This window comes from Triturus cristatus, chromosome 6 (genome assembly GCF_964204655.1).
Source record: "Triturus cristatus chromosome 6, aTriCri1.1, whole genome shotgun sequence".
In the NCBI taxonomy this organism is placed as follows: domain Eukaryota; kingdom Metazoa; phylum Chordata; class Amphibia; order Caudata; family Salamandridae; genus Triturus; species Triturus cristatus.
The window spans coordinates 1,299,513,376-1,299,530,290 of NC_140589.1; the positions used below are offsets into that span (position 1 = coordinate 1,299,513,376).

Consider the following 16,915-nt stretch of genomic DNA (forward strand, 5'->3'; position numbering starts at 1 on the left):
GGTTTACTGAAGGTCAGGTTAGTGGCTTGAACAAACCAACTTTACAGGAAAGTGATGCAATAACCAGAGACATCTTTGTCTCCTTCTGGAATACCACAGATTCTTAAGTTCCCTCTCCGATTTCTGTCCCCTAGCCCTGATAGGCGCTTTGTTAGAGAATCCGTTGAGATGGTTCGGCTTTTGAGAGATTTATTCATTTTGGTTTCCTTATCTTCCAGCATGCTGATTCTGCTCTCTGTTTCTGAAAGTCTAACATTGGTATCCCTAATGTCCTGTCTGATTGCAGAGATCTCCTCTTTCGTGGATTTTGCAAGGTCGTGGACCTCCGCTAATTACTTAATATAGTGTCCATCGTTGCATTGATGTCGCGTTTTCCTTTAGTAGGAGAATTTGGGTTTGGTGGGTTGGCTTTTACTCTCTTGAGGCTCGACTTAATCTCTTTGTCAGTCATTTTTGATGCCTGTCGTGTTTTTCTAGTGTATCTTCGGCGTGGCCTTTACACTTGTAGATCTGGCAGGTGGCCGTATTGGTGACGGGGACCACCGGAACTACTGATTAGCTGCTTAGTATTCTGCTCTATTGTGGATGTAATTGTAGTTGTATTTGCTGATGTTTAGTTGTTTAAGACTGTTGTATTAGTATTAACACAGGCAAATAGTATTCTCTGGAGGATTCAGCAGCACTTAACCCAATAGCGTTGGTATGGAGGGCCCGTATACACAGTGTGCAACAGTATTGAGCAAGTTGGAACAGCTTGCACAGCGGTGTCCACATGCACAGTCACGAACAGTGTGGCACAGTACGAGGCAGTATGGAGCAACTTGGAGCAATTTAAAACTGTTTGGTACAGCATGCACAGCTTGCAGTAAGGAGCGGTTCGGAGCAGCGCTCACAAGCACGAGCAGTACAGAGCAGTGTGCACTGCAGCATCACATGTAAAGAGTAATGTTTCCGGCAGGCTCATCAACACAGGTATGAGGGAGCAACATGTCTAGACTGGAACAGCATGTTAATTTTGGTGTGGACACCACCACATTGGCAGTATGAAACAGTGTGTATCAGCATATAGAGTATGGAACAGCATACACAACAGGACCACCATGCACAGATTAGAGCCGTATGAAGTTGCATGCACAACATGAACAGCAGGCTCAGACTTGAGCAGAAGAGCCACCATGGTAAAGAAGAGACATCAGAAACTGTTGTGGATTACCCACGATAGCAGCCATTTTAAAGTCAGGCATCCGAGGGAGAAGCATTGTTAAGGTAGAACTGCCACACATTAGATTGCCCCCTAAACTACACGCTGAAAGACAAAACATTGAAGACATGCACCGCACTGTTATACACATCCAGGTGTATGGTACTTGGAATGGGGGAACAATATTTCGTTAATTATGGACCTGAGGAAACCGCCATTTTGTGCACAAACTGCTCAATGCACATGGTGAAAAACGAGAAATTCAGCCTTGAGATAGGGCAGCTATGCTGTTGTTAAGGTGATGTTCAGAATGCTTCTTTCCTACATTGAGAGAGTGCGCGTGAGAGCGTTGCATTCCTGGAAGTTATCGTTCGGAAGCTGCGGTAGCTCTGGCTGCATCGGGCACAGTAAGAGCGCCATTTTACTCTCGGGTCATGCACACAGACAGCAGGCAGAAAATTACTTTGTACAGCTTGTAATGAATTAAAACCCCGCCAGGTAGGTGCTAACTGTGAATTATTCTCTTTTGCCGCACTGGGTGGTATTTATGTTAGGGGTCAATACATTCTGTGGGCATCATATGATATTCAGACATTGCCGCCATTTTGAGCGCCGATAACTGCAACCTACTTTATATCTTTAAACGCCAGAGGATTACGGGCTCCCGTTGGTGTGTTAGTAGTCCACAATGTAGCACCAGACCTCTCTATAGTGCGAGCTGCCTCAGTCACAGTGCGGGGATTGCCAAGGGATCAGGATACACACTCGTTTGTCACCGGGGGTGAAGCCACCACGAGGCAAGGTTCCGTGGCCGGGCCGGCAGACGATCAAAGTATGCAGAGATTAAAAGGATCACCGTCGCTACCCTGATATGTCCAGGGCTCACTCTTTGGCATCCTTGTACTCCCCAGAAGTTCCGCCACAAGAACGCCAATATAGTTGATTTCAAGCGTCGCAGGAAACAGGTTTAATTTTGGGGTCTGGCATAACCCAAGAAGGAGACGAAGGCTCACGCCGCCATCTTCACTGACGTCCAAACCACGCCCCCCTGTCACCAACAATTGTTTTATGCCCTATGATCTGATGGCGTGGAAAAGCAAAAGCTAAGAAACTGATGTTAGTTTGTATGGATGGTGCTAGTATGCAGCTCCTGTCCATTATTTTCTGGGCCTTAGGGAGCCTGCACTAAGCAGCATGACACCACCTACTAGAGCACTGGAGCACTGCTGAAAATTTCGATGGATCCAGTCAGGCGGCAGGTGGATAATCAAAAGAAAAGGAATTTTGTTCTACTTCTCTGTGACCAGATAGTCGTACATTAGCTGACCTAGAAGTGCGACACAAGTATAAAAAGCATTAACAGATGAAGGCAGATTATGCTTGATAATTCAGTGGATACGGGATTGTGTACTACAAACATGGGACTCACGGTTACCAGTAGCAATGAGGAGTGAGATAAAATGTAATGAAGCCAGAATCTCCATGGGAATCTTGATAACAGCATAGCAGGGCCCCATTGTGTGCGCGGCCTCCGGTTGGGGGCTGAGGGGGATAATCCCTGCCACGGGGTGCAGGGATTAACACTACCTCCCATTTCCCTATGGGAGCATGTCTTACGGCCAGTTTACGGCTGTAAAACATGCTCCCATAGGGAAATGTCTGAATGCAACGGAATAGTGTTCGGTCTCATCCTAATGAGGCAGGTGGGACCGCCGACCGGAGGCCAGTCGGTCCCATTTACGAGACGGTGTCGGGCGGACGCAAGTCCGCCCAACATCATAACCGGCCCCTTTGTGTTGTTTCAAACAGTAGCCTCATTGTTGACTTCATGCATTTTTTGTGGTGCAGGCAATCTGGTGCTTTTGATATTTAGAAAAACGTAATTTATAATGCCCAAGGTTGTATGTATTTAGATAATTTATCAAGAAATAAAGTTTGCAAATAGAGCTTTGCAGCAGCTGAATGTCTTCTCAAAGCAGAGAATATAAGGCTTGATGTACAAACCTTTTTAACTGGCGCAAACCCTCCGATTCGATACATCAGAGGATCCATGACTTTTAATCCATTATAAAACATTTTTGTATTTAGTAAAAACGTTTACTGATGGGAAAACCTGTTTCCGAATTAGTAAATGGGTTTAGAAATGGATCACGAATAGCTATTTAGAAGCAGCATGTTGTCCGTATCCTTTCATACTGTGAATTCGCAGTCTGATATATCAGTGGTTTGTGATCATAATTCTGATCGTAAACCAATGATCCCAAGTTGGATTGGTAAGTGATTCACATAGGTGAAGGAGTTCCCTCTGGACCAATTTCCCTTTATAAATATTAGAAAACGTTCCAAGGAGAATAGGCAGTAGACCATGAGGCGTTTTTTAACCCAGTTCTATTACCTATACAGAAAACAAGATGTATTTAAAAACAAAAAAAAATCTTTATTTAACCCCTTGGCTGCGGCAGGAAATCCGCCGCAGCGCTGGGGGGGGGGTTGGGGGCACTACGGTGGCGCCGTGCTCATGACGGAACCACTCCGTCATGAGTCACGGTTGAGCTGTGCTCATGACGGAGTGGTTCCGTCATGACTCCGCCCACGGCGCTAATCGCCCGCACAGGGGGTAATTAGCACCGCGTGGGCAGAGCGGCCGCCAACGGCCGCAGCATGACGGAACCACTCCATCATGAGCACATGGCACCCGCGGCTCATGACGGAGTGGTTCCGTCATGAGCAGGGAAGGGGTTAAGCACAATGTCACACATCGTGGTGAACTGCTGGCCCTTGCTTGCCATTATCCCTGCATTGTGGCCAATCACATGGGGTCGCAAATTAGGACATGCCTAATGAATATTAATTAGGAAGGCTTTTACTAGACCCCCTGCGATTCTAAATTTTGTGAACTAACCTATTTGTGTAGGTTCGCAAAATAAGATCCCTTCCACAGAAAGTCAGTGCACAAGTTGCAACCAGTTTTTCCTTATATAATCTTTCTACATCCGGCCCATAGTGCTTGTCTGTGTGTATGCAAATTAATTAAGGTATAGCCTGGTTAATTTGCTGAATAGTACCAACGAGAATTTAAAAGTTAAGAAGCAACAGTAATGTTAAGAGGGATGAAAGTAAAAATGTAATTCACTAAAAAGGCAAATTTCATTTACACAAGTTACAAACTGGATTATTTCAAAAAAACAAATATATAAAGTCCTTTATAATTTGTTTCTCGTCCGAACACTGTGGGCATACACTCACAACTTTCACGTGTGCCATTGGTTTGTCAATGAGTGTAAAATTCTTATCAGAGCAGCCAATAAGGGTGTGTCCTGATAGTTAGTGCGCAACATTATACTATTAAAGCAGGAATGTTCAGCCAGGGTTCTCAAAAAGGATTTTGGTCTTAGAAAATAGATATACACCAGGACATATGTGTCAACATATGCCAGCAGTGAATACACAGTTTCCACAAATACATATACAACTCATTAATTAATTTCAGACACATATAGCATATACAAATAAATACTGAAAGGGGCAAAGGGTGCATATCAAAGACAGCCACAATGGCAAATAAAAGCAATGCAAAATGGTTAAATCCTACAAAGTGGCACATTTTGGGGGTCTGACAAACATTTACGAACATACTTGCTGCACACATCCAAGAAACTTAATTTGATCTTAACTGGACCTTGTGTAGGTTGTGTACAAAGTGGAGGCTGGGACTAGGGAAGGATGGCATTCATGACAAAATGTTTCATTTAAGAACAACATAGAAAAGTTTATAAAATTTGGAAATTTCATATAATTCCTTACTTTAAGCAAATGTAAAGTAAGTGAAACAAGTCCATTGCAGATTAATATAATTTCTATGTAAGTGTACATCTCATCCATGTATTTACTATATGCACAAGTCGCTTATATATATAAATTGGCAGAAAATGGTAAGCTGTGCAAATGTATAAGCTTAATGTTCGAGGCATATGAGCTGCAGATTGTACACTTAGCATAGATCGCCATCTGGTGTTGGGCCCGGATGTTTGCAGTTTGTTTTTCTTCTTGGACAGTCTTTGGAAGTCACGAGTTCGGTGACTCCTCCTTCGGTCCGTAGTGCGCATGGGCTTCGGCTCCATCCTCAGATTGTTTTTTTCCGCCATCGGGCTCGGATGTGATACTTCGTGCTCCGGCTTCGAACTTCTACGGTTCCAGCCTCGACGGAAAATCCTCGTTTCTTCGAGTTTCTTCATCATCATCTTCATCTCTCGAAGCGGCACTTTCTCCATCCCGTACATCGGCACCGGCCTTCGGGCCCTCCTCGACTCCGGTCCCGGCCGATGGAAAGGACTCCGTTCAAAAAGTGCCCAAAATGTGGGTCTAAATTTCCCCACACCGACCTCCATCAGGTGTGTAATCTTTGCCTCTCTCCAGAACACGAGGCCAGAGACTGCCCCGCCTGTAAGTCTTTTCAATCGAAGAAGACCATCCGAGATCGAAGAGCTCGACGCACCATGGCGCACTCATCGTCTGCAGCTCCACCGGACATCTTCGGAGACGGCGCCGAAGCTTCGGGGCAAATACACACCGAGCAGGAGGAAGACGTCGTCAGCGCTTCCGAGGCCGAGGACATCACACCGGCGCAGCGGGTCGTGAGTACTGTGCCCCCTCCCACCCCCCGCGCCCAAAACCAAAGAGACTCAGGTTACACCCTCGCCTGCTGGCCTGGGCAAAACCAAGACCAAAGCTTCTATCACCCCACCTTCGGGCCCGGTGTCGAAGCCTCCAAAGTCTCACGGCAGCTCGGGATCGAGCCAGCCGACGCCCGGTGCCGAAAAACAGCATCCGGCACCGAAGAAAGTAATATCCAGCTCGACTCCGAAGCCACCGGTGCCGAAGCCTGGACTCTCGGCGCCGACCAAACACAAACACAAATCAGTCGGCACCGACGCTCCGGCGCCGAAAACTCCCTCGACGCCGAAAAAACCGGAGGCCCAAAAAAGCATGGCGCACAGAAACCATCGAAGCCCTCGGTTCCGAAATCATCGGTGCCGACGGACGATTCGGCACCATTGGCTCTGTTTACACCAGACCCTTTACAAAAGACTCTGTCCAAAGATCCAAAGACTGGGCTATTGACTTTAATTATCAAGAAAAGACGCCTTGATACTCCGGCTCCTCCTCCACCGCCCAAACAGAAGGACTCTGCTACTTCTCCCCTCAGAGTGCCCTCCCCACTACCTCCTCCCCTGCCTCCTCCACCTCTTCCACCCCCTCCCAGGTCTCCGCCACCTTTACCTCATTACTCTCCGACCCCGTCCCCAGATCCGGACGACGGGGACCCGGACAATTACCCGGCGGACGCCCCAATGGATCCCACTCCACCGGGGACCCCAGACCCATGGGAGGATTACAATAACCCTGATATACCCGATATGCCTCAGGACGACCTATACCCATCCAGGCCGTCTCCTCCAGAGGACTCCTTAGGGTTTGATCATTTAGTGCAGAGAGCAGCACACTACCATGGGGTGGACATGCACAGTGAACCAGTGTAAGACGACTTCTTACTGGACACATTTGACATACAGGACAAATCCACATCTATTTTGCCCATGCTTAAGGGTGTCACCAAGCATGCCGCAGAGGTGTTCAAAGACCCTGTCAGGGCCAGGGTACTAAACCCTAGAATAGAGAAAAAGTACAAGGCGGCACCCACAGACCCTGCATACATTAAGGGCCCTGCTCCCTTAGATTCCCTAGTTGTCTCTACAGCGAGAAAGCGGGCTAACTCCCAGTCCTCAGGAGAAGCCCCACCGCCAGACAAGGAATCCAAACTCCTAGACGCGTCTGGCAAACGCACCGCCTCTCAAGCTGCAAACATGTGGCGCATTGCAAACACACAAGCGCTACTTGCGCGCTATGACAGAGCACACTACGACGAACTTGAGGCTCTTATGCAGCACCTTCCCGAGAAACACAAGCGTAGGGCTCATGAACTAATACAGGAGGGTAAACTAATTACAAACACCTCCATTAAGTGTGCCCTCGATGCAGCCGACACTGCTTCTAGAGCCATAAATACCAGTGTCCTGCTTCGTCGCCATGCCTGGCTCAGGATCTCAGGGTTCAAACCTGAAGTCCAGGCGTCCATACTCAATCACCCCTTTGACCAACAAACTCTCTTTGGGCCAAAGGTAGACGAAGCGTTGGAAAAGATGAAAAAGGACACAGACACAGCAAAGTCTATGGGGGCACTCCAAACACAAGCCTCTAAACGTTCCTTTCGACGCTCCTCCTTTCGTGGCACAGGCAGAGGCTTCTCCACCGATAGCGCCTCTACCTCCTACAAGTCCCCTCCTCAAAATACCTTTTCAAAGGGCAACCAAAGGGGTGGTTACAGAGGCAACAACAATAAGGGCAGGGGCAAAACTAACACCACCCGTTCTGCCACCCCGCCCACACAATGACTTCCCTCCGCTCCCCCCAGACCATCCCACTCCGGTCGGGGGCAGACTACAAAACTTTACCTACGCATGGGAGTCCATAACATCGGACAAATGGGTGACCCAAATCATTCGGTCAGGGTACTGTCTCGAGCTAACATCTACCCCACCCAATATCCCACCAAGGCACCGTCCAATGTCTCAAGAACATTCCACACTGCTCAAACAGGAGGTACTCTCCCTCCTCCAAAAACACGCTATAGAGCAGGTCCCCGTCAATCAGCAAAATCTAGGGGTCTACTCCCTATATTTCTTAATACCAAAGAAAGACGGGACCCTCAGGCCCATTCTGGACCTCCGGCCTCTAAATGCCTACATACATTCAGACCATTTCCACATGGTCACCCTACAACAAGTCCTCCCGCTCCTCTGTCAGGGAGACTTTCTCACAACCTTGGATCTGAAAGACGCATACTTTCACATTCCAATACACCCCTCTCACAGGAAATACCTCAGGTTCATGGTGGACGGGCAACATTACCAATTCACGGTTCTCCCCTTCGGGGTCACCACCGCACCACGGGTGTTTACCAAATGCCTAGCGGTAGTAGCAGCACACCTCAGACGTCAACATATTCACGTCTTCCCTTACTTAGACGACTGGCTGATAAAAGCCGCGTCCTACCACCAATGTGTGCAACATACAAACAGCACCATCCAACTGCTCCACCAGCTAGGCTTCTCGGTGAACTACCAAAAGTCCCACCTCATACCGTCTCACACAAAGCAATATCTCGGGGCCACTATAGACACCTCCAAAGGTATTGCCTATCCAAACTCAGCCAGAATCACAAGCATTCAAGCCTTACGCAAAACATTCCTTCCCCAACACTCTCTTCCAGCAAGAGTGTTTATGAAGCTCATAGGAATGATGGCGTCTTGCATCTTCATAGTGCCCCATGCAAGACTCCACATGCGTCCACTTCAAGAGTGCCTAGCACAACAGTGGAACCAGGCCCAGGGTCAGCTGACGGATCTGGTGTTGGTGGACGGCCGCACACATCACTCTCTGCACTGGTGGAACACCACAAACCTTTCCAAAGGGCGGCCGTTCCTGGACCCGGTTCCTCAGGTGATTCTAACAGCGGACGCATCGCTCTCCGGCTGGGGAGCGCACCTCCTACACCTCACAATGCAAGGTCTATGGACACCACAGCAAAAATCGCTCCACATCAACCATCTGGAGCTCTTGGCGATCTTTCTAGCCCTAAAATCTTTCCAAAAACAGATTTCGGGCAAAGCAGTCCTCATTCGCACAGACAACATGACTGCAATGTATTATATCCAAAAACAGGGGGGGACACACTCTCCCCAGCTCTCCCGCTTAGCCCAGAGCATATGGAGATGGGCAATTCCCCAAAACATCTTTCTCCTGGCACAGCACGTTCCAGGCGTACAAAACACCATGGCAGATCTGCGCAGCAGACAAACGCAACAACTACACGAATGGGAACTGCATCCACAAGTTCTTCACCCATTCTTCCAACAGTGGGGGCATCCTCAGATAGACCTCTTCGCCACCCACGAAAACAAAAAATGCCCAAGCTTCACCGCCAGATACCCACACCCATTGTCCAAGGGCAATGCGATATGGATGAACTGGTCAGGCAGATTTGCATACGCCTTTCCACCTCTCCCACTAATTCCATTAGTGGTAAGGAAGCTACAACAACACTCCCTCACACTCATTCTAGTAGCTCCGACGTGTGCCAGGCAGCCGTGGTACACCACGCTACTACAACTGTCAGTGGTACCACATCAAAAACTGCACCTATCCCCATGCCTCCTAACCCAGAACCATGGAGAAATCAGGCACCCGGACCCAGCTCAGCTCAACCTGGCGATCTGGCTCCTGAAATCTTAGAATTCGGATACCTTAACCTTCCCCCTGATTGCATGAACATCATCATGGAAGCCAGACGTCCTACCACTAGAGCATGCTATGCCGCAAAGTGGAAAAGATTTGTAATTTACTGCCGTAACAATACAATCAACCCTTTAGATGCATCCATACAGCACATTATATGCTATCTGCTCCATCTTCACAGGTGTAACCTGGCATATTCATCCATACGCCTACACCTAGCAGCGATCGCTGCTTATCTACAAAACAGACAGCATTTATCACTCTTCAGAGTGCCCGCTATTAAAGCCTTTATGGAAGGCCTTAAACGAGTAATTCCTCCCAGGGCACCACCTTCCCCTGTATGGAATCTAAATTTAGTTCTTACACGACTAATGGGTCCGCCCTTCGAACCAATGCATAAATGTGAGCTACAGTTTCTCACCTGGAAAACAGCTTTTCTCGTAGCTATCACTTCCCTTAGAAGGGTTGGTGAAATACAAGCGTTCACTATACAGGAACCCTTCATACAAATACATCACAGCAAGGTCATACTTCGCACAAATCCGAAGTTTCTGCCCAAGGTCATTTCCCCCTTCCATCTCAATCAATCGGTGGAATTACCTGTCTTCTTCTCGCAACCTCAATCTGTTGCAGAAAGGGCCTTACACACACTCGATGTGAAAAGGGCTTTGCTATACTACATACAAAGAACGCAACCCTTCAGGAAGACTAAACAATTGTTCGTTTCCTTCTCTCCACCACATAAAGGCAACCCCATTTCTAAATCAGGGATAGCTAGGTGGATTGTAAAGTGCATACAAATTTGCTATCAAAAGGCAAAAAGAACATTATCTGTTCCGCCTAAAGCCCACTCTACAAGAAAGTTAGGGGCTTCTATGGCTTTTCTAGGGAATATACCCTTAGATGACATCTGCATAGCAGCCACATGGTCTACACCGCACACCTTCACAAAACATTACTGTGTAGATGTGCATTCCAAGCAGCAAGCTAGGGTGGGCCAGGCTGTACTAAAGACACTTTTTCAAACCACTGCAACGGATACCGGTGGTCGCCGCTAAGGTTGGGTACTGCTATATAATGTATGCTAAGTGTACAATCTGCAGCTCATATGCCTCGAACGGAATATGCTACTTACCAGTATGCATCTGTTCTTGGCATGTAGAGCTGCAGAGTTGTACACGCCCACCCGCCTCCCCGGCTACCTGTATCCGTTCCAGTACATCTTATTTAGATACAACACACATGGGTTTCTCACTGTTATTACTACGCTCCATCATTTCCCTGTTGGCGAAAAACAATCTGAGGATGGAGCCGAAGCCCATGCGCACTACGGACCGAAGGAGGAGTCACCGAACTCGTGACTTTCAAAGACTGCCCAAGAAGAAAAACAAACTGCAAACATCCGGGCCCAACACCAGATGGCGATCTATGCTAAGTGTACAACTCTGCAGCTCTACATGCCAAGAACAGATGCATACTGGTAAGTAGCATATTCCTTTAGCTTTGTGTAATTTCCACTGGTTTTATCAACTCTTTGTGAATGGGCCTCTCAGAAATTACTGTGGGCTACGTAGTCTAACCAAAAATGATTCTGTCCTTTGTTGCTGGTGTTAGCAACCAACTCCAAAATGTAATTGAATTACTGTAAGAATATATTTCTGCTCCAGTATATGACTGTACATGTTTACGTGTGTACTGGTAGTCTTGGCACATAACCAGCATTTTTTTCCCCACAGGTTCTAGTTTCACACCAGCGTCTGGTATCTACGCAAACAACTCAAATTCAACAAACTTCAGTGGTTCGCAACAGGTACATGAAACAGAATGCAGCATCAGTAACAAAGATCTTTTTGTTTTAAGTTTATCTGTGTTTATTTATTAAATAGAGTATCATGACAAACCTTTCCTGAAATCAACACTGCCAGATGTGCCCTTTATGCAAGAATGTAGATATCGCTTTTTGCACAATTGGGCGCGGTAACATCCTATAATGATTGTTCCCGCCAATACTAGAATAGTGAAGGATCCATCAGCAATTACTGCACTGGATCTGGTATCCGGCCCCAGTGAAATGTTTCCCTGTACACTGGAACACATTCCGCAGCATCCGCACTTTGTTTTTTTACTCTAAAGCAGCAGCCTGCAGGTGAAGAAGAACGTTTCTTAGTTGAAGTTCTAGCTGGGCTAACCAAAATGCTTTACTTACATGGGCATTAGCACTTCTTTTAATACTGTCCTGCTCATCCTAGCTGGCAGCTGTCCAGAGGCTAATACCTTGGCGGCAATGCCCCAGAGATAAAGACACTCAGCTTGGGTCATTTCACAAGGGCTTAAGAGATGAAACATGAATTTGAGGCAGGGTGGTAATTTTTCAAAGCCATACACACAAGAGGTATGTATCCGTTGTAAGATTATTCGATGCATCGGTTTATCGGAGTACTTACACTGTTAACCGTTTATGTAGAACGTACTAATACATGTTTATTACCACCGAGAGCAACCATTTTTAGAACCTTAGAATATGGAAAGATTGAGGAAAAAAACTGTTAGATTCTAAACTTGTGCCTTGCAGTTTGCATGTAGTTGCTTGATGCCAGTTCATAATTCACTAAGGTATATAACGAAGAATTGTAACTTGTTACCTATAGGCAACAAATGGATAGCTGTAATTGAAGTAGTAATCCACTGAGTTCTCCACAAAAAATATGAATCATTGACCCGCATTTAATGTTGTGCTTTGCAGCAGGCACATTAACACACTAGACCATTTTATGATGACTCAAACCGGTGACTAGTCTGAACACTGATCTCTCCAACAAGCTCCTAACCATTACAGCTATCTTTCTGCTTGTATACCCTGGAACCTGCTAGGTCCACAAAGACCTTACAGCAGGTGCCTTAATCTTGTGAGGTATTTTATAATGTAGAAATTGACTGATAGATTCCACTGCTCCTAACTCCTCTCCTTTTCTGCTGCTAGTTCTTTACCCCCAATTCTTTATGAAATGAAAACTGATTTCTAATTGCAGTCAGTATACTCTTTGATTTTTTTTCAGTATACATTTCTTTCAAAATTAATAAAGTAGTGACATCAAAAGCCTTTTGGTACATAAAGCGCTATTCAAGTGCAATTACAAAAGTAATGGAAAAAACAAAAAAGGGCACAGCTGCTCTAAAGAAGAAATGATGAAAGACATTTGTGGAATGGGCAATATGTAGTTAAGATGATTGTTTTCCCAGTTTTTTAACCACATTAATTTCAGTCTATTTTTGTGAAACAAAACTACTTCCCACAGTATAGCACAACGGGTAAGATGTACAAAGGTTTTTTGCGGGCGCAAATGGGGTTTAGACCCGTTTGCGCCCGCAAAAACCAGTGGCCCATGTACTAATCCTATTTTGCGGGTCGCAAATCAATTTGCGACTCGCAAAATAGTATTAGTGACTCGCTAATAGGAATGGTCGTTCCACGGGAGTCCGTTCCTAATAGCGACTCCTCAAGCTATGTAAGAATGTGTTGCAACCACAATTGCGGTTGCAAAACAGTCTTTACCACCCTTCGGCACTCTATGGTCTACTGCCACCATTTTTCAACATTCATAAATGGAAATTATTCTTAAAAAACATTTTACTAAAAATGTTTCCTAATTTTTTTATATCATTAAGGTCTCTATCATCCCATCTGCAAAGTATCAACTTCCTAGCTAACGTTATTGCATAATTGCAACCACAATCTATTTTAGAATGCATGTGCAATGAAAGGTAATAGAACTGTTAGGCATCATCATTAGATTCATTCGTTTTCATCAGTATGTGAATAATCAAACTTAATTTCATGAGTAATCTTGCTATGAAAATCTATTATAAGCGTTATAACTATTTAGCAATGTATTTTCTCCTTTTCTAACTCTTTCAGCACGCTTTTACGTGCTGTTACTTCGCTTGTCACTATTGTTTTATCTCTCTTTATTTTGAGCAATGTGCACATTCAGGTGTTTTGGGTCTAAATCGGTAAAGTGTCATGTAATGTGATTTTGAAATATTTAGCTTCATTACGTCACCAACAAATTTGGTGTCAGTGATGAGAGGTTTGGTAGAGAGATTAAAGTAGACAGGGAGGTGTTTGTATTTAGAAAGAAAAATAGACCAGATGATTTGAGAGGTGAGAGGAGAATTTCTAAAAGGCAGAATTTCCAAGGCTTAGCACAGTTAGAACTGGCTGCAAGGCAAATTCCTGAAAGTGCCAAAGACTCCAGAAAGTATGAGATAGGACTGTAAATGTCTGATGGACATAGCTAATAAAATTAGAGAATTGGGGCTTAGCTACCTTTGTAAAGTGGAGTGTGTGAAAGTCAAATTGGAGAGGGTTAAGAATGTTGGAGGAAAGATAGGATGTGAGCAGATGGAAATATGTTGGTGCTTGTTGATCTATGAGAAGAATGGAATTGAGGTAAGAATTTAGTTTGATGGAGAGAAGCAGTGGGCTTCACCTCTCTTAATACAGTCATTACTTTGAAGCATTTGGGTTAGCTTTGAAGTGGTTGGGAAGGAATTATTAACCTAGATATACAAGCATGGATTATGGAGACGAGGGAGAGACAATGGAGTTGAGTGTGTGAGACAGCCGACAAGGGTGATTTTGAGTGAATTTTTTATTTGTACATGTTATCTTGTCAAAGGCTCAAATTAAGTTATTTAAAGTTTTTGAGTTTAGTCAATGGGGTTTCTACATTTGTATAAGTGTGGGCACATAATTGTCTTGAAGAAATTAAACAGCAGCTGATATCCATGGTAAAGGGCAAGGGTTTCCAGTGCGGAAGGTGCATAGGGGCTATTGAGAGTTGGTTGGGGTGAGAGGCGTTTGGAAGGAGAGATATTGATAGTCCTGTTTATGAAGGTGGGGCTGTAAGGGAAGGTATGGGAGAATGCAACTAGTACAGTTTAGTATGATTATTTAAGCAATACTCCTTCAAGCTGGCTATGAGAAAAAAGAGTGAAAATTGCATGACTGTTGTGAAGGACAGAAGGCGTCATTGTTTCATTAAGGTTCAACCATATCTCAGTGATTTGAGTAACAGGACGAAGCATAGTGGGGTGTTTTAAGTGATCTTTGAAAAAGGAGGCTTTTTTGAAAATAGATCATGCCACAGGCTGATTTAGATGGTGTGAAGGACTGGTCATTGACTGTTGTAATTTAATGTTATTGCAGAAACGGTCAAATAAGGTGGCAACACAGACATTTATTTGAGTGATGGTAGAGTGTTAAGAATGGTGTGAATATTGAAGGATTGATTAGTACGAATTAGTTAAGGTAATGTTCCTGTAGTAAATTGACCCTTGGCAGAGAGAGGCAAAAGTTGAGAATGAGGGTCTTGGGGGGGCGGGGGGGGGGGGGGGACATATTATCAGTAGGAAATGGAAGTGCAAGATGGGTCGCAGTGGATGCAGGATTTTCGTCTACAGTAGTGGCTAATGGGGTAGTGATCCCTCAAAGTACAGTTCGCAGTGGAAATAAGTGATACAGTAGGCACTTGGAGTACCGACCACTTCATCAATAGTTCATAGCAGGTGCAAATAAATGGCATTGGCAAAACATGCAGAATAGGGTGGTGAGGAAGGGGCCCTTAGGTGTTGGGGAATTAATGAGTGGTCCAGGTTGATGTTTCAGGCCTCAGGACTGAAACAGCCAAACAGCCCATAGTGCGTGGTGTGCTACCCTGTAGAATGAATCTTCTTTGCTTTACTAGTGAGATTTTATTTTTGCTAGTTAATTCTTTTTTAAAATTTGGTATTACATTTCTAACAACATTGCTGGACTTGTGGAGCTGCTGCACATGCTTTTGATAATTGTTCTTGTTAATTGTAGTGATTTTCTGCCCATCACACGAGATAAACATGCAAGGTTAGGGAGAGGAACTTGCACAAACAAGGTTAAATATTGTGGATCCAGATGTCTGAATGGGATTTGATACTGTAAGATCAGCATGGAACTGAAGTCTCTTCACATTGAAGTGGGACTAGCCGTTTCGTTTTTTTATTAAATGGTATCCAGACAAGCAATATGCAAGATCCAATTGTAGTGCACAAGATTTTCAGTAAATTATTGTTACATAAAACAGTATTGTGCAAAATATGCATAATTTCATTTTGCATAATTGCACTAAAGTCTGGAAACATTAGGCAAAATTATGCTACATGCAAGTCTGGCATTCTGCTCTATATTAGTGTCCAAACCTGATGCAGGCACTCACTGCGCTAAAAAAAAAGATGCAAAAAACAGAAGTGGAGTAAACAAAAGCCAACAGAAGTTTTTTTTACCCAAATGACCTGCAATTATGCCATGTGGAATAATGGCCTAATGTTGCATAAAAACAGGGAAACATCCTTTACCACGAAACCATTACAACGCGGTATGGTTACATCGTGGTTTTAACAACGAAAGTCGTTACACCGACTTGCACTGGAGGGTGCTCTAGACTAAGGAATAGTGTGAATTACTATTCCAACACCTTCCCTACTGTACGTAGACTGGAGTTGGAATAGTAATTCACACTATTCCTAAATCCAGCGCCCTCCAACGCAAGTCGATGTAACGACTTGCGTTGTCAAAACCGCGATGTAACATACCGCGTTGTGATGGTACGCGTTGTATCATCATACATCCATAAAAACATAATGCAAAAGGCCAGAAATTATGCAACTCATGCCAGCTCAGTTGAAATTATACCTGTCCCAAAAAAATGCTACACTTTTTAATTGAATATAAATATACAGGCTGAAGCTTTTACAGCGTATTGGCGTAGGAAGTTAAAATTCGGGGTGATCAAAATAATTTAAATCTTTTTGGTGCAAAAGAATTGCAATGCTTACGAACAGTAAAATCGATTTTGTTTGAGTTGTTGCTTTGTAAAGACCCCACACATCAACAATCCTAGAACAGTGGTTCTTAACCTGTGGTCTGGGGATCTCTGGTGTCCGCTACTGGTTAGAAAATCAAATAATGTTAACAGAGTAATAAAGTGTATATAAATATAGGAACAAAATGTAAAATAATTGTTTTTCAAACATTCTGCAAATGTGAAGGAATTTGAAAATGGAGGCTATAAATTAAGTTAGTATCCTCAGATTGATTCATCGGAGCAGTGCAAGTGCATGAAACTGAATTTAGTATGGACCATAAGCAGCCTCAGCTGAATTAAAAAAAAGCTCCAACATTCCCATTAACCCCTTTGCCGCGGGGGTAATTCCCCACGGCGCGGGGGGGGGGGGGGGTCACGCGCGGTGCTCGTGATGAGCCCAGCTCGTCATGAGGCACAGTGGAGATGTGCTCATGACGATCTGAGGTCGTCACGACCCCGC

At 44.9% G+C, this 16,915-nt stretch overlaps 1 protein-coding gene across 15 annotated transcripts in view; it reads left to right on the forward strand.

The window, feature by feature from the left end:
- The window catches only part of EYA4 (EYA transcriptional coactivator and phosphatase 4), a 671,943-nt gene that overhangs the window by 552,417 nt on the left and 102,611 nt on the right, over positions 1-16,915 (forward strand). For all 15 annotated transcript variants that reach the window (XM_085612271.1, XM_085612267.1, XM_085612263.1 and 12 more), the window contains one exon: positions 11,293-11,366. In XM_085612271.1, the coding sequence (XP_085468397.1) occupies positions 11,293-11,366 (74 nt within the window). The remainder of the gene's footprint in view (positions 1-11,292; positions 11,367-16,915) is intronic.